At 40.5% G+C, this 23,436-nt stretch overlaps 1 protein-coding gene across 1 annotated transcript; it reads right to left on the bottom strand.

The window, feature by feature from the left end:
* Positions 1-1,966: 1,966 nt before the first annotated feature.
* On the bottom strand, positions 1,967-21,982 carry KLHL41 (kelch like family member 41). Its single transcript, XM_002712266.6, has 6 exons — positions 20,072-21,982; positions 16,091-16,248; positions 15,866-15,973; positions 11,925-12,110; positions 10,224-10,370; positions 1,967-2,613 (listed from the first exon to the last, which is right to left on the bottom strand). The coding sequence occupies exons 1-6, from the start codon at positions 21,179-21,181 to the stop codon at positions 2,502-2,504; spliced, it is 1,821 nt and encodes a 606-aa protein (XP_002712312.1). The 5' UTR covers positions 21,182-21,982; the 3' UTR covers positions 1,967-2,501.
* Positions 21,983-23,436: the final 1,454 nt, after the last annotated feature.

A 23,436-nucleotide genomic window follows, 5' to 3' on the forward strand; every position in this document is an offset into this window, starting at 1 on the left:
ACTTGAACCCAACCTATCACCTGCTGCCTCCCAAGATGTACAATAGCAGGAACCTGGATTGGAAGTGGAGAAGCAAGGACTTGAACCCAGGTACTCAGATATAGGATATGGATATCCTAAGTAGCAACTGCTGTGCAAAATGATCACTCCCAAAATGGCTTTTGCTTTAAATATATATAGTTTTATATTTTTGTGTGATGATTTTTATATTAAATAACTGGGCTGCTATAAATAAAAGCATTTGTCATTGAGTTAACATTCAGACAATAAAATTCACCCTTTTAAAAGTATGTAACATAGTCGTTTTTAGTATGTTGTGTAACTAGCACCACTATCTAATTCTGGAAAAAAAAAAATTATTTTTGACAGGCAGAGTGGACAGTGAGAGAGAGAGACAGAGAGAAAGGTCTTCCTTTGCGGTTGGTTCACCCTCCAATGGCCGCCACGGCCGGCATGCTGCGGCCGGCGCACCGCGCTGATCCGAAGCCAGGAGCCAGGTGCTTCTCCTGGTCTCCCATGGGGTGCAGGGCCCAAGGACATGGGCCATCCTCCACTGCACTCCCGGGCCACAGCAGAGAGCTGGCCTGGAAGAGGGGCAACCGGGACAGAATCTGGCGCCCTGACCAGGACTAGAACCTGGTATGCCGGCGCCGCAAGGCGGAGTATTAGCCTATTGAGCCGCGGCACCGGCCTAATTCTGGAAAATGTTTATCATTCTTAAAGAAACATTGTAAAAAGAATTATTTTTACAACTTAATTTAATATCTACATAGATCTGCATTCTTTCTCCAAAAGTAGCCTCTATCCTGATTTTAGAGTAAGCACTTCTTGCAGGTTTCTCACTCTGGTGTGCACCTCCCATCCGCTGCCCCATACATCTGTCCTTTTAAGTGTCCCCCTCCAACCCTTTCTCTTTCTAACACCTTAACTGTTAAAGAACTTGTAGGGATTTGTTGATAGTATGTTCACGGTATAGTTCAGATCAGTATTTTTCTTTTTTCGATTTATTTATTTATTTGAAAAGCAGAGTTACAGAGGCAGAGGAAGAGAAAGAGAGAAAGGTCTTCCATCCTCTGGTTCATTCCCCAAATGGCCATAATGGCCAGAGCTGTGCCAATCCGAAGCCAGGAGCCAGGAGTTTCCTCTGAGGCTCTTACGCAAATGCAGGGCCCCAAGGATTTGGGCCATTCTCTACTGCTTTCCCAGGTGATAGCAGACAGCTGGATTGGAAGTAAAGTAGCCAGGACTTACTCATACGGGATGCCTGCTACGTCTCAGCACTGGCCCCCAGTATTTTTCAGTATAGAAAAGTGGTCAGGGTTCTATTTCAGATATCCAAAATAAAATTGATTTTTGTTCAATATATTTCCATATTTATGGTGGAGAAAAATAAATGATCACATATTGTTTTTTATGCGAGTGTTTGACAGGTAATCACAGAAAGCTTTAAATGAGTCCCAAATTGGGTTTTTCAGTAGAAGTACAGAAATCCAGTATATGTCTATGTAAGCTATGTAAGACCCATATGTTGGTGTGCTAAGATGATGATTAGTTGTTGACTTGCAAAGTTGAATGTGGTAGTTATGGACAGACTGAGGAGTCAACTTATTATATATATGAAGAAGAAACACCATTTGAATGTAGGGCATCACATCTCAGAATATGGAATAATTATCTTTTTTGCTATCAGAGATTTAGCAAAGAAATAGCCCTTCATGTAAAATATAGCTAAAATTTAAACCAGTGAATACACACCCTCATCACCCCCATGCCCCCTAATTCCACCCCAGCAATTAAAGAATCAATCCATTTCCTTTCATGCACCCCCATCTGCCAGCCGCAGATGCTGTAGTTAATGGCTTGAAGACTATTAGTTACTAATTTTAAATTTAACTTTTTAAAAATTTTATTTAGAAATCACAATATGTCAGTGTCGCAAAAAGAATGGAAAAAAAAAGAAAGGCTGTTTGGATTTAACTACTTTTACTTAGAGACTTTTTCCTTCAAATGAGACCCATTTTTTATACTCCTTTAATAGCACTTCCAAAGTCTCCTTATGGCATGTAATCTTTAATACAACACACAGGATTTAGCATGAGGAAATGTTTTTGATATTCTAAACATGTTTTTAAAATGTAGATGCACAATTCTCCAATTTCATTTGTAATAGAAAACCAGTATAAAAGTATCCCAATACAAAGGAAAGAATTGGTAAATGATTCAGTTTAGCAACTTTCTTTACAATCTACTGAGTGAGACAGTTTAACAAAGAATTAATTTGTTCAACTAAAAATTTAATTTCTTATTAGAAAATGGTTTTAAGCTCTGATCATTACACTGAAGATTCAGTGACTGTGAGGTTTTGATCCTCTCTGCTCCCTGCTTAGACAATAATATTGAATAATTTCCACATGAATCCCTGTACATGCTTTAAAAAAAATAAATTAAAGCTCTGTTAACCAAAGAAACCACCTCCCAATCTATTGGGTTTTGTCACCTTTTTATAGTTTGGACAGTTTGAAGAGATTTAAACGTGTTGCTAGGCAACTAGCTCCTGAAGCATAACGTATTTCCTTCAACATCCCAGCCCATTCTTTTTTATCATCTTCATACCTGAGGGAAGAAAAAAACAATAATCAGTTTTTGAGTAGGTAGCTTTATAAATTTCCCAGTATTTCAGTATACAAATGTGCATCTTTGCAAAAACCCTACCAGCCCTCAGCTAGAGGAGGAAACACCTGCCTGGTAGAACAAACCTGAGTTCCTTCCAAATCCTGAATGTGGAGACCCAGGGAGCTCAGCCTTCTCTAGGAATCCAGGACTGCCCAGGGAAGAGGAATAATGGACAGGGGACAGACCTGTCCTCTCCGAGTGAGAGCTGGGGAAGGACAGAAGCTGTCTGTGAACTTAACTCTGATTTCATTTGCTCCCTTTCACTAGTGCCTACCATGGTACCTGACACACAGTGGTCTCTCCATAAAACTGCTCCTCTTCCTCTCTGCTGTTCTTTCTGAGAACACGCTCAGCCCAGTTGTGAACTGGTCTTCATCTCTGACTATTCGTGACTGTAAAGTACGGATACCTTCAATGCCGCTGAAACATCTGAGCCTAACGTGCTTCCTCAGCCAGGTCCCTGGAATGCTCTCTCTGAGAAACTCCTGAACGCTGCCTTCTCTTTGAAGCCTTCTCGCCTTCCTCAAGCAGAGGTTTCTGCTGCCTTTTCATTTCTCATATGGTCCTTTATATGATATTTATGACAGCACTTATTCTATCTTTTTTTTTTTTAGTTTTTTGACAGGCAGAGTGGACAGTGAGAGAGAGAGACAGAGAGAAAGGTCTTCCTTTGCCGTTGGTTCACCCTCCAATTGCCGCCGCAGCTGGCACACCGTGCTGATCCGATGGCAGGAGCCAGGTGCTTCTCCTGGTCTCCCATGGGGTGCAGGGCCCAAGCACTTGGGCCATCCTTCACTGCACTCCCTGGCCACAGCAGAAAGCTGGCCTGGAAGAGGGGCAACCGGGACAGAATCCGGCGCCCCAACTGGGACTAGACCCGGTGTGCCGGCGCCGCTAGGTGGAGGATTAGCCTAGTGAGCCGTGGCGCCGGCCAGCACTTATTCTATCTTGAGCATTTTTCCTAAGCCCAAATGTATGTGGCGACAATTAATAAATCCATCCACCACAGTATTTTTTTCCTCCATAAGCTATCAATACTTGATGCACAGGAGATATCCCAACTTATTCTGTTACATAAATGAGATTTAAAATAATAATTATTAAAGTTAGCTGGTTACCCCATTAAAATGTACAAATATTATATTTTAATCTCAAATTAAAACAAAACCAAACCAAACCGTTGTGTGCATTTAGACTAGCAGTTAAGATGCCGGTTTGCAGGATCAGCGTGCCCAGGTTTAACACCCAGCTCTAGCTCGTGACTTCAGCTTCCTGATAACGTGGATGCTGGGAGGCAGCAAGGGCAGCTTGAGTAATTGGGTTCCTGCCACCCACTTGTATTGAGTTTCTGGCTCCTGCTTTTATCCCCAGCTCAGCCTGGCTGTTGTGGGCATTTCAGTAATTTAGTAATTGGATCTCTCTGTATGGCTTCCAAATGATTGATAACAATTTTTAAAAATTAACTGATATTTATATAAGTTATGCATCATGTAGCTTAATTTGATCAATGCTTAATTCTTAACAATTATATTGCATGATTTTTTAAAAAAATGGTGGACTTATTTATCTGAAAGGCAAAGTGACAGAGAGAGAGATCTTCCAGCCATTAGTTCACTCCCTAAATGCCCACGACAGGCCAAAGCTGGGCACCAGGAACTCCATCTGGGTCTCCCACATGGGTGGCAGGGACTCAAGTACTCTGGCCTCATCTGCTACCTCTAAGGTGCATTAACAGGAAGCAGGAGAGAAAGTGCAGAGCAGCCAGGACTGGAACCAGCACTCCAACACGGTATGCAGGCATTCAAAGCAACAACTTAACCTACTGTGCCACAATGCCTGCTTCCACTGAGTGATTTTTATGTAGAGAAAAGTAAACAAAACATTTTGCTACTAATAAAGGGAAGGATCTTAATTATTTAAAATTTGGAGCAACAAATTGAGAGAAAGAATTATTTTAAATAGTATAAAGAAAAATGGAACACATTTAAGCAACAGGAGGTTGAAGTTAAATGTGGTTTAAAAATGTTTGTTTCCTGAGGTGCTGTGCTGTAGCAGTTGGAGCTATAGCCTGCAGTGCCAGCATCCCTTGATAGGCACTGGTTCTAGCCCTGGCTGCTCCAATTCAGATCTGGCTCTCTGCTATGGCCTGGGAAAGCAGTGGAGGATGGCCCAAGTCCTTGAGCCCCTGCACCTGTGTGGGAGACCCAGAGGAAGCTCCTGGATCCTGGCTTTGGATCCGCTTAGCTCCGGCTGTTGCAGTCACTTGGGGAGTGGACCAAAGGATGGAAGACCTTTCTCTCTCTTTCTCTCTCTCTCTGCCTCTGCCTCTGCCTCTCTGTAACTCTGCCTTTCAAATAAATAAATAAATCTTTAAAGAAAAACAATGTTTGTTTCCTCAGTCATGTTTTTATGTTCAGCTTGGTCAATCCTAAATAATGGAGTAATTTCAACGAAAAAAATGTGAGAATGTAAATGTTTTTTACACATCACAGTAGTAGAGTATATAGATTTAGAATAAGATGTACTGAGCTTTCATTTCCTTGCGTGTACGGATATAGAGGTTCACTAGGAAGTCAAGGGCAAGTGAGTAGCCGCCTTTCTCTAGATCAGTGGCTGTCAACTTTAGGGCACATCCGGGTCACCTGGAAGGCTTGTTAAAACAGTTGCTGGGCCCCACACCCAGAGTTTCTAATTCAAGTGAGGTCTGAGAATTTATATTTCTAACAAGTACCTAAGTGATGCTGATGTTGCATATGGAATCACAGCGGCACATCACTGGTTCTCAAATCCGATGTTTAAAAAATTCTGATGCCCGGACCCCACCCCTAGAGACTGACTTAATCAGGTTGGAGGGTGGCCTGGGCACGAGGATTTTTGAAAGCTTTCCAGCTGAGACTTAATACACAGCAAAATGTGAGAATCAATTGCTCCAGATATTATACCAGATTAGAAAATACCAGTATCTAAATGTCAAACTTTATAGCCAAGCAGATAAATGCCCTCTCTTCCCTTTCTAGTGGTTTCTTTTTTTAAAGATTTTATTTTATTTGTTTGAAAGTCAGAGAGAGAAAGACAGGCAGAGAGAGAGAGAGAGAGAGAGAGGTCTTCCATCCACTGGGTCACTCCCCAGATGCCCACAATGGCTGGAGCTGTGCTGATCCAAAGCCAGGAGCCAGGAGCTTCCTCCAGGTCTCCCACGAGGGTGCAGGGGCATGAGGACTTGGGCCATCTTCTACTGCTTTCCTAGGCCATAGCAGAGAGCTGGATTGGAAGTGGAGCAGCTGGGACTCGAACCGGAGCCCATATGGGATGCCAGCACTGCAGGTGGCTGCTTTACCTGCTATGCCACAGCACTGGCTCCTCTAGTGGTTTCCAAACTTGTCTGCACACATGGAATCATCTGAGAATCTTCTAAAACTTCCCAAACCCTGACCATATCCCGAACCAATTAAAACACAGTAAGGGTGGGACGGAGGTGGTGGTACTTTTTGAAGCTCCCTGTGACTGCAATGTGCAGGCAAGTTTGGGAACTACTGTCCTGATAACAACCAGAAAGCTTCCTCTCAGAGATGTAAGGGCAACTAGCAGAAGATGCTCTACTTTCCTCTGCTGCCCACGGCTTCCTCCTGCCAGGGCTGTGTGGCTTTTGTCTACCTTTAGGAACCAGGGTGGCTCAAATGAGGCTCGGCTGATTGACAGCATCATTCGTTAACATCACTAATACGCCACCTTGGCTGTACATTAAAATCATCAGTGAAGATTTTAGTAACTAGGGATGCTCAGGCCCTACCTCCAGAAACTGATGTAATTGGTCTGTGTTAAGGCCTAGGAACTGATACATTTTAAGCATCCTAAGCAGGGTGGGCACTTGGCACAGTGGCTAGGCTGCCACTTAGGACACCAGCATCCTGTATTGGAGTGCCTGGTTCAAGTCCTGGCTCCTCCACTTCTTCTTCTTCTTTTTTAAAGAAGAAAACAGAGTTACATGGAGAAGTAGAGACAGAGAGAGGTCTTCCATCCACTGGTTCAATCCCCAAATGGCTGCAATGGCCAGAGCTGAGCCAATTCAAAGCCAGGATCTTCTTATGGGTCTCCCACGTGGGTACAGGGGCCAAAGGACTTGGGCTATCCTCTGCTGCTTTCTCAGGCATATTAGCAGGGAACTGGATCAGAAGTGGAGCAGCCGGGACTTGAACTGGTGCCTATATGGGATGCTGGCATTGCAGGCTGGGGTCTTAACCTACTGTGCCACAGCGCCAGCTACTCCTCCACTTCTGATTCAGCTTCCTGTTAATTGATTAGCTGGGAGGCAGCAGGTGGCTGGCTCAAGTTCTTGGGTCCTATCCACCCATGTGGGACATCTGGATTGAATTCCTGGCTCCTGGCTTCGAACTGGCCAAATCAAAGGCATGTAGACTAACAAGCTGATGGAAGCTGTCTGTCTTTCTGTCTCTTTCTCTCTGCCTTTCAGATAAAATGAAAATTTAAAAATAAACTTTTAAAAATATTTATTTATTAATTTGAAAGTCAGAGTTAGAGACAGAGAGACAGAGAGAGAGAGAGAGAGATCCTCTATCTGCTGGTTCACTGGCCCAGGCCTAAACCAGGAGCCAGGAGCTTCATCCGGGTCTCCCACATGGGTGGCAGGAGCCCAAATACTTAGGTCATCTTCCATTGCTTTTTGCAGGCAGATTAGCAGAGAGCTGGATCAGAAATGGAGCAGCTTTCTGCTGTGGCCAGGGAGTGCAGTGGAGGATGGCCCAGGTGCTTGGGCCCTGCACCCCATGGGAAACCAGGATAAGTACCTGGCTCCTGCCATTGGATCAGCACGGTGCGCCGGCTGCAGCACGCCAGCCACGGCGGCCATTGGAGGGTGAACCAATGGCAAAAGGAAGACCTTTCTCTCTGTCTCTCTCTCTCTCACTGTCCATTCTGCCTGTCAAAAAAAAAAAAAAAAAGACAGGAACCAGAGCCCACAGGGGATACTGGTGTCACAGGCAGTGACAGGCAGCCTTTCATTTTAGTAGCTAAGGATAAGACATCTGCTGGTTCAGATATAGGAAAAAAAAAAATCCATGTTTCACTCCAGCCTTAGTGGTATGCCTTCACTGGTCAGGCATAAAGGGTACTCTTTCAAAGCTGTACCTATAAACTTAAATATGCAACATCACTTGGGAATCTTGCTAAAATGCAGGTTCTGGTGGGGCTAGGATTCTGCACTCCTGAGAAGCTCTCAGATGACAACACTGCTCTTCTACAGACAACAGGACATTGTAAGTAGTGAGGCTCTGGACAATCTGATGAGAGACCAGGTAAAGGCTGCCAGCCTTGCAATGTTCACCTAAGATACCTAGGATCTACCTCCTGTAAACTCAGATAAGCAAGCACAGGGCATGGGCTGAGGCAGAAGGGGTAATGGGCAAGCATGTTTGGTCTCTTGATGTTGAGCAAGCATCTACCCACCAAACACTCTGCCTCTGACTATGTGACTCAACAGCACAAGCTCCTGAGATGTCCTGGATACACTCTGGTTTCTATAGAACATTCATTGCATTAGACACTAAAACAGGCCTCACGATCCCCTTAAAACATTCCTGTTTTTAGGCCCAAGCAAAAATTGCAATGGTCATACTTGGGAGAACTGCCTATATGGGAGGTAAAATGGATTGCTACTTTCACTTTTTTCTATTTAAAAAGCTTTTGTTAGGCTTCCATAGCCTTGGCAGCTCATGACAAGAGCCTTGGGTGATTACTGACATCATAAATAAGAGTGTCAGGGGCCGGTGCCGTGGCTCACTTGGTTAATCCGGCGCCGGCATCCCATATGGGCACCAGGTTCTAGTCACGGTTGCTCCTCTTCCAGTCCAGCTCTCTACTGTGGCCCAGGAGGGCAGTGGAGGATGGCCCAAGTGCTTGGGCTCCTGTGCCCACATGGGAGACCAGGAAGAAGCACCTGGCTCCTGGCTTCGGATAGGCACAGCGCTGACCATAGTGGCCATTTGGGGAGTGAACCAATGAAAGGAAGACATTTCTCTCTCTCTCTAACTCTGTCAAATAAATAAATAAATGAATAAGAGTGTCAACTGTTAAATCAACAACGGGAGTCACTATGCACCTGCTCCCCATGAAGGACTTCTGTCCTTAATGTGTTGTACTATGCGAATTAATGGTAAAACTACTACTCAAACAGTACTCTCTACTTCGTGTATCTTTGTGGGTGCAGTCTGTTGAAATCTTTACTTAGTATATACTAAGTGGATCTTCTGTATATAAAGATAATTGAAAATGAATCTTGATGAAGAATGGGATGGGAGAGGGAGTGGGAGATGGGATGGTTGCGGGTAGGAGGGAGGTTATGGGGGGAAAAGCAGCTATAATTCAGAAGCTGTACTTTGGAAATTTATATTTATTAAATAAAAATTGAAAAAAAAAGCTTTTGTTAACCAAATCTTCAAACAACTGAAAGACTATTTAAATTAAATTCCAAATAGAATTAATGATTTCATGGAGATCTTTAAAAAGAGGTTAAATGTTTTTTCACAATTCTGCTTTTTTTTTTTTTTTTTTTTTGACAGGCAGAGTGGACAGTGAGAGAGAGAGAGAGAAAGGTCTTCCTTTGCCGTTGGTTCACCCTCCAATGGCCGCCACGGCCGGCGCACCGCGCTGATCCGATGGCAGGAGCCAGGTACTTTTCCTGGTCTCCCATGGGGTGCAGGGCCCAAGCACTTGGGCCATCCTCCACTGCACTCCCTGGGCACAGCAGAGAGCTGGCCTGGAAGAGGGGCAACCGGGACAGAATCCGGCTCCCCGACCGGGACTAGAACCCGGTGTGCTGGTGCCGCAAGGCGGAGGATTAGCCTAGTGAGCCGCGGCGCCGGCCGACCACAATTCTGTTTTCTTAGGAAATAAACTACTCTGGTGGAAAGATAAGCAACCTGGGGCTGGCGCTGTGGTGCAGCGGGTTAAAGCCCTGCCCTGCATATGGACCTCAGTTGGGGTCCCAGCTGCTCCACTTTCTGGTGCACCTAGGAGGGCAGGAAAGACAGCCCAAGTCCTTGGGCCCCTGCACCCACGTGGGAGACCCAGAAAAAGCTCCTGGCTCTGCCCAGCTGCTGCAGCCTTTTGGGGGAGTGAAGCAGCCGATGGAAGACCTCTCTCTCTTTCTGTCTCTACCACTCTCTTTCAAACAAATGAAATACAATCTTTAAGAAAAAATAAAAAGGGAAAGAAAGGTAAGTTGCCTTCACTCTACTGGATATCTAGAGTGTTGTCCATTGAGAGCTGGAATAGAGCTGGAATAGAGCCAACTGTCGTTTTACTGACTAAGAAATAGGTCCACATAAGTTCTTTCCCAAGCTCACAGCTAATTGTAAGCAGTACTTGATGAAGTATGTGGCAGGTACAATTATATTTGAAGTGTCTGGTCTATAACCAAGAAGTAGCCTGCATATTGGAAAAGTCTGGCTTATTATTTGCTACAGAATTATTGCTCAATTTTCATTTATCTGATTTAATATCTGGTTCTGAAAATGAGAGTGAAGAGAACTTACTTCCATATGTCATTGACTTCAGTGGGTGCAAACTCTTTAGATTCCAGTTGAATCATAGCAAAACCACCGATGGCATACAGAGATCCAGCCAGGCTGACCAAACTGATGGAGCTTCTTTCTTGGGGAAATTCAGTCATTACTTCCCATCTGGGTATTATTGAAAATATAGTGAATGTAAAACTTAACATATTAAATGTATTTACTGAACAGGAAATACTTTAAAAATTCAAGTAGCATAAGCATCTAAAAGTAGAAGTTTACAACTAGAAAATATTTTAAAATTCCTTAAATTTGAAAGATGTAATAATCATATTAAATAGAAAGCTTTCAATAGATCACACTTAGAATATTTCATGATTTAGCACCTTCAGCAGTGGTTGCCAAACTATTTGTCATAAACAGTGGGGTTCTGTGGCCCACATTTGAATACTAATACAAACATTTAAAAACTCTTAATTTCAAGCTTTTCTCAAGAACTCTCCAATCCTTTGCAATAAAGGTATATGATAAAGATAGTTTTGAAGCTACGGATGGAGATGGTAAATTTACTTTTAATGACTTGTACTTTACAATATAAAGGTTTTAGGAGAACTTTTTAATGTTAACAGCCATCTGAAATAGGACAACTGAAGATAAAATCAACCACATTGGCTGGAAGTTTCAAGAACTGGGAATGAGTTAGTCATGTGGTAGCTCTCCACTGCATTACCCCAGAACTATAGTTCTAAAGAACTAAAAACCTCATAGTTTTTCTTTAAACCTATTTTTATTAACCATAAAAATAATACATATACACTATAAAAATCTAGGAAGTACAGAAAGTTATAGAAGAAAACAAATACCCTCATTATCATAGTTTCCAGATATAATCATAAGTAACATTTTGGTATAGCTTGTCTTTTTATTAAAAAAAAAAGGATATAGGTATCCAAACATATGAAGAACTCTAGGAACAGAGGATTTACAATTTTGTGCTGCTTCTTTAACTTTTTATATTATGAGTGCTTAACTAATATACAGTCTTAAAATATGTTTTAGTGCTCTTTTAGGTTCTATTACATAAAAGTTGCTTGTGACTTTCAGTTATTATTTTGTAGTCAGACATACATAGTTTCTAAAAAAACTAGTAACAGTACTCTGATTTTTAACTTATTGCTAAACTATGAAAGTATATACTCATCTAGATGTGTGGGCACAAAGATTCTGAAAAAATTAATTTTATATAAGAATACCAAGTATTTTTCATAGTGTTGCTAAAAGCTTAAAAAACAAGCTTTAAAAAACATCTAAAAAACATAAAGAAACCAAACTTCTGAAGCATTCATACTTAATATCAGTCATTAATAAGATATTCTCATCTTTAATGAAACTACATATTTCCAATTGAATAACTCCACAGAGACATGTATATCCATCTACATGAACACAGTTATTCAGAAGTGTTACCTTAGCATGACTCCATTCACACAGTTAACACAAGTAAGGACGAGCAAGGCATGCCAGCATCAACTTGAGGGTCACACTCGGTGCATCCAAATGTTAGGAGTTTTACTCTCAGTTGCCACAGAAGAAACCCTCATGAAAATACTCCCCTTAAATTGATGACTCCCTGCCCCTAGCCCTGCCACATGCTAACTGAAAGCTTAATTTTTATCAGGTAACAACTGAAATGCACAGTGACTGTGAGATTCAGCAACTCACTTATTGGTTGTGAGGTCAAAAGCTTCCACTGCAGCTGAAAGACCATCCTCAGTGACACCCCCTGCGACCACGATCTTGCCTTTGTGGACCGCCACTCCAAACATGGAACGCGGGGTTTTCATCGGAGCCAGGTCTTTCCAGTCGCCTTTTTTGGGGTTGTAGATGAACACTCTGTTGGTACACTTTCTGTAATCAGAAAAGAAAACAAATATCCATTTTAAAATATTTTTTGAAAGCAACTTCAGTAGTAAGTTGGCATTGGTTCTCCTATAAAGTATGTAGTGTGACAGAGGACCAGAAAAACTCCACAGAGTTCTTAACGTGAACATTTGCTGCTAGGTAAAGGACAATCCAAATGTGGAAAGCAAAACTATTTTATAAAGTAATTAGCTGGGGGGCTGGTGCTGTGGTATAGCGGGTCAATCTGCCACCTGCAGTGTTGGCATCCCATGTGGGTGCTAGTTTGAGTCCCAGCAGCTCCTTTTCTGATCCAGCTCTTCGCTATGGCCTGGGAAAGCAAGTGTTTGGGTCCCTGAACCCTTACAAGAGACCCTGAAGAAGCTCCTGGCTCCTGGCTTCATATTGGCCCAGCTCTAGGTGTTGCGGCCATTTGGGAAGTGACCCAGCAGATGAAAGACCTCTCTCTCTCTCTCTCTCTGCCTCTGCCTCTCTGTGACTCTGCCTTTCAAATAAGTAAGTCTTAAAAATAAGTAAATAATTATTCTACTTCTAGGCAACCACTTAGGAGTTCAGGAACAGCAGATTCTAATTCTATCTGCTAATAAATTCAATGGAAAACTTTGTTTTTATGCTAGTTGGGTGGGAAAAAAATCACAAATCCTTTATTATGCCTCAGTAATAAGAAATATTAATTTATTAATTTCATTATTTGAATGTTTTAGGAATGAATAAGTTAACTTAAAAATAATCAGGTGGGAGGCTGGCAGTATGGCACAGCTAGCCACAGCTTATGACACTGGCATCCCACATGTGAGTGCCAGCTTGAGTATTTGCTGGTCTGCTTCCCATTTAGTTTCCTGCTATTGTGCCTGGGAAGTCAATGGATGATGGCCCAAGTGCTTGGGTCCCTGCCACCCACCCAACAGGGGAGAATCTGGATGGAGTTCTGGGCTTCTGGCTTCCCTGGGGCCATTTGGGGAATGAACCAACAGATGGAAGATCTCTGTGTCACTCTGTCAAATAAATATTTAAAAATAATAGTAATAGGCAGATGAACACATGCCTATTTTACACTTAACTAATACAATCTCTCATTTTATTTACCATTAATACACAGATGCATTTTAAGAAATGTTGGATATACATTAGACAATGTAGGCATCTGTGCTGATGAGTGATGAGAAGAGTTTTATGTACTAAATGCTCTCAGAAAACCCTGGATTCATCTGAATTATTATTCTTAGTAAAGTTACCCATTACTTAGTGATGAGAGTTCAGAATTCCAAATAATGATTTAACTCTATATATAACAAAGAAATGCTCCAAGTTTTTGTGAGGACAGCTGTTTCTTTCTTCCTTTCTTCCTTTCTCTCTCTCTCTCTCTCTTTCTTTCTTTTGAAAGTCAGAGTTACACAGAGAGAGAAGGAGAGGCGGCGGGGTGGGGGGTGGTGGGTCTTCCATTCCGCTGCTTCACTCCTCAAATGACCATAATGGCCAGAACTGAGCTGATCCAAAGCCAGGAGCCAGGAGCTTCTTTCAGGTCTCCCACCCAGGTGCAGGGCCCCAAGGACTTGGCCCATCCTCTATTGCTTTCCCAGGCCATAGCAGAAAACTGGATCAGAAGAGGAGCAGCTAGACTCGAACTGGCATCCATATGGGGTGCCGGCACTGCAGGCTGGAGCCTTAACCCGCTATGCCACAGTGCTGGCCCCAGGACAGCTGTTTCTTAATCTTATAAAAGGCCAGGTACCTGCAACAGAGGCATTCCCTAATACTAACTATGGGTATCACTTGAAAACTTCTTGGGGCTGGTGTTGTGGCATAGCAGGTTAAGCCACCACCTGGAATGCCAGCATTCCATATTGGCACCAGTTTGAGTCCCAGCTACTCTACTTCCAATCCAGCTCCCTGCTAGTGTGCCTGGGAAAGCAGTGGAGGATGATGGCCCAAGTGCCTGCACCCACGTGGGAAATCCAGATGGAGTTCCAGGCTCCTGGCTTTGGTTTGGCTCAGCCCCAGCCATGTGCCCATTTGGGGAGTGAACCGGAAGATGGAAGATCTCTCCCTCTCTCTTTGTAATTCTGCTTTTCAAATAAATCTTTAAAAAACAAAAACTTCTTGATAAGAACATGATACAAAAGAATGTTCTTCAAATACGTTAGCTATAATTTGTGCAATTCAGTCTTTACTTTTAGATAATGACTCACTCAAAGTTCTTGATGTTGACATTTGTCAAGCAATGTTGTCTTGGTTAATCATACTGTCAAGATTAATATATTCTCATGACAAGAACCGCATGCTTCTTTCTGACATATCATTTTCCTAGTTACTAATGCTACTCGAAGGAAACAATTTAAATCATTTTTGGAAGGGCTCCTGGGTTTCTAAAGTCAGAACACTGCTTAATGGAGATTTTCTATGCCACTTACTCAGGAAATATGCCCAAAATAAGATCTGGCACTAGGTGGTTTATAATATACCTTTGTTTAAATATTCATTTGATGGGAATAGCTGGGATTAAGGAAGATACCAAAATTTCAGAATATATTATTTTTGAATATCAACAGATTGTATGAAAATCGTTGCTTTAAAAATTTGAGAGACAGAGAAACAGGGAGAAAGTGTGAGAGAGGGAGAGAAAGAGCTCTCAACCACTGTTTTACTCCTCAAGTGCCTGCAGTGTCCAGGGGGCTGGTCTAGTCTGAAGCTGGGAGCTGGCAACTCAGTCCAGATGTCCCATGCAGGTGGCAGGAACTCAATTAATTGAGCCATCCCTGCAGCTTCCCAGGGTCTGATCAGTTGGAAGCTGGAATCAGGAGTCAACCTTTTCCAAGACTGGACATCCATGGTAATTAAACAGCCTGGGCAAATGATGACAAGCCAAACTGAGCAGTTTTCAGGGGCAAGAGATGCGATTTCACTTGCTAAACCACAAATGCTTGTTTTAGCAGAAAGCCTACTAGTTAAACTGCCTGACTTCTGGAGTACTGCGAATGCACTTTTCCGAGTTATAAGATCTCTTTCTCAATTATCTATCTCTTGAGAAGCGCCTAGGTATCAAATTAGCCATATACATGAAACTTCATCCAGGTATTTTGACAAGAGCCTGGGCACTAGTGGCAACAGCAGCGATTATGTGTTCTGGTTGATTAGTGCCTGTTTTTGAGCAGTTATTAAATATATTGAATATCCTGTCAGGGAGTGAATACGTAAAACATCGCTGAAGAAGTAACTGTCCTCTTTCCAGTCACTGTACTTTTCAGTTTCAAACTGACCAATCTAAATTCCCTTTTATGAACATAAAGTACAAATCCATGATACTTTTAGTGCACTATTATTTTAGTAGATATATTTTAAATGCCATATTAAAAAGTACATTAAAGTTTTTAATCTACTTATGGCTAAGTGAATAAGAAAACCAGTTAGGTTCTATATAGTAAATAGGAGACTAGATTGTGATCCTAGTGCTCTTAGATGCTGCTTTTCCAACATAAGAAAATTTATTATTGAGCTTACCTAGCATGCCTAGTGTCTACACATTTACTCTTGCAACTTCTGAATTTCATAATTTTCCCTTTGGAAACCATTTGTAATATCTTACGGTAACTTTTCAAACCGCTATTTTTGAAATTTTACCTCCAATATATAGTGAATGGGAATCAAGTCCTATTTCAGTATATAGATTTACATGAAAAGAGGAAGAAACTCTTGTAATAAAAATCATTTGGCTATAAATCATAAGGAGGTTTCAGGGCACTTACTTGTCATCTGTCTTTCCTCCTAGACAATATATCATCCCTTTATGTGAAATCACATTATGGCCGTAGACTTTGATAGGAAGTTTTTTCACTTCGTTCCATTTTGCAGCCCTAAAATTGAATAGAATTTCAATGCTTTTAGTGTCTCTCAGAATGAGAGAATATGAATGTGTTACAGGTACTCGTATACTTGAATGCTCAGGGAGCAGGAATGTCATGCCAACTTACACAGGATCATAGCACAGTACTGAGTCCAGTGAAGCCTCTGTTTGAAGGTCTTTGCCTGCAACTACGTAGATTTTGTCATCCACCTCCCCCAGTCCAAAGAGACACCTGGCTGAAGGCAGCGGTGGAAGTCCGATCCACTCAGATGCTATGTTATCAAGCTGGGGAAAAAAAACAAAAAAAACAAAAACCATGAGGAACTGTGGAACATGTTGAGGAAAGTTACAGGTGCACCACCAACCATGCTATGCTGTATGTGCTGTTTAGGATTTACTGACATCATCAAAGATCTCACAAGTAAAACAAAATTACAGTCCCAAAATATCATATTGTAGCCTAGAATTACCAACAGAATGAGAACATCTACTGGGACTACCAAAACAGATAAAAGTACCAAAATCGCCAAGGCTTCAAAATGAAAGGAGGAATAAAATAGAATCACCAAAGGTTTTTGTCAAATTTTCTTCCTTTTTACTTCTTTGATCAGCTGTGAAACAAGGAATTCTAATACTTTCAGGACACTGGGGAAAAAGGTTATCACAGAAGGAGGGTCATGGTATGTGAATGACCCCTGCATGCTAAATTTAACATGATCCTCAAGCCAGCACTCGGGACAGCTGGACCTGTCGCTCAGTCCTCAGACAACTGGCAGGTTGAGCAATGTCTCCTATCTTTCTTCTTAAAAAATTTTAGTTTTACACATTTTGCTTTTTATTACTTGTGAGACAGGCAGGTTGTTAATGTCAATTTCCTGGTCTTTTCTTGGGGGTCACTTGAAAAACTTTTTTTTTTTTAATTGTATTAAGGAGTATCTTTGTAGGTTTTTGCCATTGTCACTTCTGTAGCCCTCTTGTGGCCCTCCCTAGGGCCATGCTGTGGAATAGGTGATTCTGGCCTGGCTGCCACCTGCTTTAGCACCACTACTGGTAATTAATTTTAAGATTTTTCATTTGCATTTTAGAACACCAAGACAAAAAAAAAAAAACACACAAAAAAAACCCCCTGCTTTCTGAGGGAATCCAGTTGCAGACTTGTGCTACTTCTAGGCAGCAGAAGAAAACACAGCAAAATCCATGTTCACTGGATACCAAAAATAGATGTGGATATAAAAGGCTATTGTATACTTACCTGGTGTAGTAATATCAGCTAACCAAAGCACAAATGAAGACTGGATGGCAAGAGGGGTTTATTCTCCACATGGCGTTGCTAGCTCTGCATCCAGTTGATTTCCACATCGACTGACAGCCTTGCTGTTTCCTTGTTTGTTTGTTACTGTTTTTTGCCTCTCGCTTTTTTATTAAAAAATTTTTTTTAACAGACCTACAAAACTATACATCTTTATGGAGTACTACATGATGTTTTGGTACGAGTGTCCAATCAGGTCAAATATATTTAGCTTTTCTGTTTCCATTTTTGAGAAAACATGTAATAAAAAGGTATTGTATACCATAGTAGAAATAATAATGAATGTTTATGGAGTTTTGACCCTGTGACAGGCTTTGCACTAAATTCTTTACTCAGATAATCTCATTTAGTCCTCCAGGACAGGCACCTTATCATCCCCATTTTATAGATGAGGAAACTGAGACACAGAAGGATCACATAATCTTCCACACTCAGAGCTTTCAGGTGGAATTCAAATCCCATGCTGTCTAAATCCATAGTTTGCTTTAAAAATGGAATGGTGGGCATTGTAATTCCAAACCTGGGGGCTTAATTCCCATTCTACAACAGTGTCCGCCTTCCTCTTTACCCCTTATAGGGTACTTTCTATAGCACACAGCACAGTACACTGCCTGCCAGGCTTTTTGATAGATGAGCTGTCAAGCTATTTAATCTCATTGTTAAAATTAGGGTTTGGACCTGGATTACTTTAAAATCTCGTGCTGTTCAAAAATCTAATGAATCTATTAATTCAATGGAAAAAAGAAACTCAAATCCCTTTTACTAAGATAAAGAATTCTCACAGCCTATTTGCAACATATAGTAAACATCAAATCATTCCTAAATTAATATATATTAAACATACATGACCAAGCAGAAAACACAAACTCTGAAATTTTCATACAAATATTGTCTTGTCACAATTTTTTTATGGTCAGCTGTTTTCCTCTTGACATCTTGTCTACTATTTGTACCTTTTAAAAGCAGCAAGAAATGGACAGAGATAAGGAGTTGACCTTCAACTTTGTATACTGTTTTTGTAGCTATAGAGAACAGAAGCAGCTTTCTTGAATCAGAAATAAGACGCCATGTCAGCCAATTAAGGGTAGTAGTAGAATAGAGAATAAAGTGGAAGAGAATAGGACAAAGATGAAACTGAACACTTGATTAGGGACTAGGTTGTGGGTATATTTAATAAATGCAGTACATAAATAATAATTGTGAAATAAAATAAACTCTATGAGGAATTATTCTATGGCTAGAATCATTCCTTGCACCTATAATTTCTAAATTTCTGTCTGTTGTCTGTGTTTTGATATTTTTACTTCCCGGACAGACAAAGGGTCTTCAAAAAGACTGTGGAAAATGAGTGTTATGAAAAAGCTATTCATGGATCCATTTTTTTTTTTGCATCAAAACAAACATTTTAATTGCATTTCACACAAGTATTGTGAAGTACACTCATATTTATAGCTTTTTTCATTGATATTTATCATTTTTAAAGTTTACTGAATTTTCTGAATATATATAAAATACGTGAAACTTATAGAACTTAAATAAAATTAAGAAAAAAGTTTACTGAATTCACGGTTTAGGAAATTTTCTAGCCCATTGTTTAAACACCTATGATAACATTTTTCAACAGAACTTTGAAAATTAAGAAACATGATTAATATGTATTACAACTACATTTTTGAAAGATCAGAAAAAGCTGATTAAAGGTAGTATTTTGTGAATACACAGTATGTCACATACTTTGAGAGCATATAACGGCTGTGGCTTGACATTCTACACTAGCTTATCTTTGGCCATTCCAGCTCAAGTACCCCTAAGCCCCAGGCCATGATTAGCTATGACCTAAACAAAATCTTCTGAGCCAGTTGTAAGCTACAAAATACTGGTATTGGCATTATTGAAGATGAAGGTTAAGCCACTGATTCCTGCACAAACTGATAATGTATAAGGTGTTGATAATATGAAATAAACACAATGATTCTCTTAAACAAACTTACAACAATTCTCTTAGGCAGATTTGTTTTCTTGGAAACTTGTGGGTTTCACAAAACAGATTGTTAAGATTTGTAATAACGTCTGAGCACAACTCTGGTCCAAATAAACATGATAGCATAAAATAATAATTTCCAACAATGATTACTTAATTCAAATTAGTGACATGTGCATACAGTCTTTCCTGGAGAATAATCTAAAGTGTAGAACATATACAAGTTCTTATCAACATTTTAGCCATTACTATAAAAGATGACATGCTACCTCTAAGAACATCAAATCAAGGAAACTTGGAAAAAAATAAAAGTCTATTACTTGTTTGTAAAGTATGAGGTACTTCAAATAGTTCATAAAAACTTGAATTAAAAGATGCTTAGTTTCATGCAAAAAACCTGGCATTCTGCAGTTTTTTCATAGTATGCATCTTCCATGAACTTTTTGAACTCTTCATACTGATTTAGGCAGAGGTATTAACCGACTTTAAGGGTCAGAGTGTACATATTAAATTTAGGGCTTTGAAGGATGATAGTCACCATCAACTATTAACATGGTATTATGGGTAGAAGAGAATAAAGCAAAACTTTGAGTTAAACATTAATTAGAACCTCATTCTTCACCAAGACTTTTATTAAATCTTAACACACAGTTAAATGCAGTATTTCTGTCAATCCTCTAAGTAGGAAAAGTACAAGGGAGTAGGACAGGACATCAATTAGAAACAAATGCAGGCAGCCCAAATAATCCACAAATTGGCCAACTGGAGGGTGAAAAACAGACTTCCCTTTATGCCTCCATGAATGTAATTTTTCTTACCTGGAAGAAGTATGACTGCAGAGGTTGATCCTTGTTTTCTTCATCCACATAGAGCCCTCCTACCACAAATACCTGATTCTGTTGGGTGACAATGCTGGAATGATTTCTGGGGATCTGCTCAGCCAGTGCAGTAAGGTAGCACTCGTTTTCTGTGGGATCATAAGCCACTGCAGCTGTGTCATTAACCAAAAGGATGAGGTCTTTGACAAACATTCCGTGTCTGGGAATGTCATTCAGGTAACCAGGAAGTAAGTCTTCATCGCCAACATCGCCATTCACCTCGCCAGCCCCAGCCTTCTCTGCATTTTTGCTAGGTTCTGGGAGTTTGCCTGCAAATGCATCTTTGAGAACTTTGATTTTTTTCTGGAGGTCTGGGTTGCTTTTAATTATATCATCTTTCTCAACATGATCTTTAAAATATTTTTCTGACATAAGGCGAAAACGGATACAATCAAACACTTCACTAAGACTTTTCACCCTATTTTCTTTGTCTGTTCGCACCCATTTCATCACTGCCTCGAAGACGGCTTCCTCCTTTTCTACATTTAGACTGTCATTTGAAATGACCGAGATCAGTTCCTGGGGAGAGAGCTGCATAAAGTCCTCTTCCTTACAAATCTGTACAAAGCGATCAGACACAAATTCCCGGGCAGAAATGGCAAGTCTCGGGCAGTCAAGAAGGAGTCCCAATCTCAGGATGGCTAGGCAGTTGCCAGGAGCAAGCCTTTTCTGAAGATAAGAAACGCAGACGGTGAACACCGAAGGGATTTGAAAGCGGCTGGCCAAGGCAAAAATATCTTGCACATTTCCATCATTAAGATCAATAGTGGCAGAGTACAGGTATCTGATGATCAAATCAAGCACAGCAGGATCCACGTTATCCAGTACTACCTCCTTTTTTTTCTCCTCCTCAATGTCAGACAAAAAATACTCACGGAAGTAAGGACTACAAGCGGACAAAATCAATCTGTGGCAAGGCAGACTTTTGTCACCTGCTTTGAGGGTGCAATCGATGAATTTTTTCTCATCCAGGAGATCTTTTAGACCATCCTGAAGCAGGGTGGATTGGTAAAGCCGCAGTTCCTCTGCGAGTTCCCGCTGGGAATCCATCTTGTGAGTAACCTGGGTAAGGAAGGGGACACTGAAGGCCTTAGCTCCTTGCAGCACACAGGTCTAGCTGTAAAAAGGCAGATCAGTGTGCTTTGCCCAGCTTGAAGCCTTTGCAATTTAATCCCACCAGCTAAATATAGATACCAACTCTAACAACGGGAATTTAGGAGAGCTGGTTTGGAAAGAGTTGTTCTTGCAGCTGTTGTAGATTGAAAGTAACAACTGGAACTTTTAATCACCAAGGAAACAGCTAAGAAACAAGCATTTGAGTGAAGGGGAAAGCTTTAAAATATAGAAAACATTAGAAGATAAGCTTATAAAGGCTACCCCCAAGATAATGTTTATTGAACTAATAGAAAAATGAATCATAAAAATGAGTCACTCCTCTAAAATTGGTTTAGTGGCAAGCTACTTGGCTCTCTGAATTAATGATGAAAAGGTCAAGATAAGAGGTGAGTTCATTTGTACACTCATAAGCAAGATCACCTTTCCAATAATCGTTACACATTTTTACTTTACTTAAAACAGTGACATAGATTTTCCGTTTAGAAATGGGAAACTTATTATAGTTCCATGAAACTTTTAAAATAATATCACCATCATGACTGAAAAAATAAATGCAGAGAAACTGCTAATTTTCTGACATTGTAAATTATCTTAAGTGGAAAAATTGTAATTACAAAGCTATTTAATTCATTCACACTTTGCACTGCTATACAAAGGAATGAATGTGGCAAACAAAAATAAGCCTAAGTACAATGAAAGGCAAAAGGTTTAAAGGTAGCATCAAGATCAGAAAAAAAAAAAGTTAAAAGTCAAACCTTGGGAGAGAAAAATCCCCTAATATGATGACTACAGATACATCCTGGGGGCTGGCACTGTGGTGTAGTGGGTAAAGCTGCTGTTTGCAGTGTCCGCATCCCATATGGGCGCCAGTTCGAGTCCTATATGCCCCATTTCTGATCCAGCTTTCTGCTGTGGTCTGGGAAAGCAGTGGAGGATGGTCCACGTCCTTGGGCCCTTGTACCCTCCTGGGAGACCTAGAAGAAGCTCCAAGTTCCTGGCTTCAGATCGGCGCAGCTCCGGCAACTGGGAGTGAACCAGCAAATGGAAGACCTCTCTCTCTCTCTCTCTGCCTCTCTGTAACTCTGCCTTTCAAATAAATACATATTTTTTTTAAAAGATATATTCTGTACTTTTAAGTGTTGGAAATTATCTTTCATTAAATAAAAGGTTAAAGAACCAGAACAGAATGTAACCCCATGAGAACAGTCATCACTAGAGCACAGCAAACTCAGAATGAATTGCTACAATAGCCATACAATTTGGAAAACAGGACTTTTTTTTTTAAAATGATATGTAACTGGAATCCTAATGTAAATTGTTGATTATAAGAAACTATTGTATTATGGAATGTATAAGTTATTTGAAAGAAAACAGATCCTTGGTTTATGTAAGATGATATATATACTTCATGAAGTACTTTATTAAATAATCATATTCTGACCTCATTGAGGTACAGAGATATTGTAATTTCCATGGCTGGTATTTGTAAACATGGCCAAAAGAACATAAGCTCCCTGAAGAAAGGGATTTTTTTTTTTCTTGTTCTGTTCAATGCTATAGTCCCAGGGTCTCCTGAGTGCTCCTTAAATACTTGTTCAATGAATGAATGTGCCCAGATCAGGGAACTGCACATGAGTATTTTTAAACTTCAAGGTCTCTATGAGTAAAGGCCTTTTTCTTTTATTTTACATCACAGTGAAGTCAATGGTACTTGTCAGCTGCTAAAACTAAACAGCTGAAAGAAGAGCTCATTGATTCTTTTTCCATTTATAGATGCCACTAAAGGTTTTAACACACTAGAAAAAACTAACAGCTGCTCCCTTGTTTAAACAATAAATGACTCAGTTCTTTCTACATGTAACACCTAACATTTGAAAAGATTAGTGAGTCAGATGCAAATACCATGCTATGACATTTGAGGTTATTCCTTACTAGTTGACAATTTGTAAAGTCTCTTCAATTTGAAAAAGAGTACTTCAACAGCTTTTATGGTAGCATATTATCTGTGCCATACACATTTTTTTCAAATAACCTTTCCCCCTAAGATAGGTTATTATAATTTTACCCCTTAAAACTGTAGAAATCTTTTTCAGTTTAAACAAAGGAAAGCATTAACAGTACTGGTTCACTCGTTTTTAACAATCTTTGGTTAGCATCCAGGTTACTGTTAATGGTTGCACATATAGTTG

This window comes from Oryctolagus cuniculus, chromosome 3, assembly GCF_051225735.1.
Source record: "Oryctolagus cuniculus isolate XC-2025 breed Fujian yellow rabbit chromosome 3, ASM5122573v1, whole genome shotgun sequence".
Lineage (NCBI taxonomy): Eukaryota > Metazoa > Chordata > Mammalia > Lagomorpha > Leporidae > Oryctolagus > Oryctolagus cuniculus.

Bases quoted from the DNA above. Each gene is read 5' to 3' on its own strand.
- KLHL41 (XM_002712266.6), bottom strand. From the start codon at position 21,181: ATGGATTCCCAGCGGGAACTCGCAGAGGAACTGCGGCTTTACCAATCC. The intron at 16,249-20,071 runs GTAAGAAAAATT...TTTTTTCCCCAG, and splicing joins TGCAGTCATACTTCTTCCAG to CTTGATAACATAGCATCTGA. The intron at 2,614-10,223 runs GTAAGTTCTCTT...TTCTTCCCTCAG, and splicing joins GAAGTCAATGACATATGGAA to GTATGAAGATGATAAAAAAG.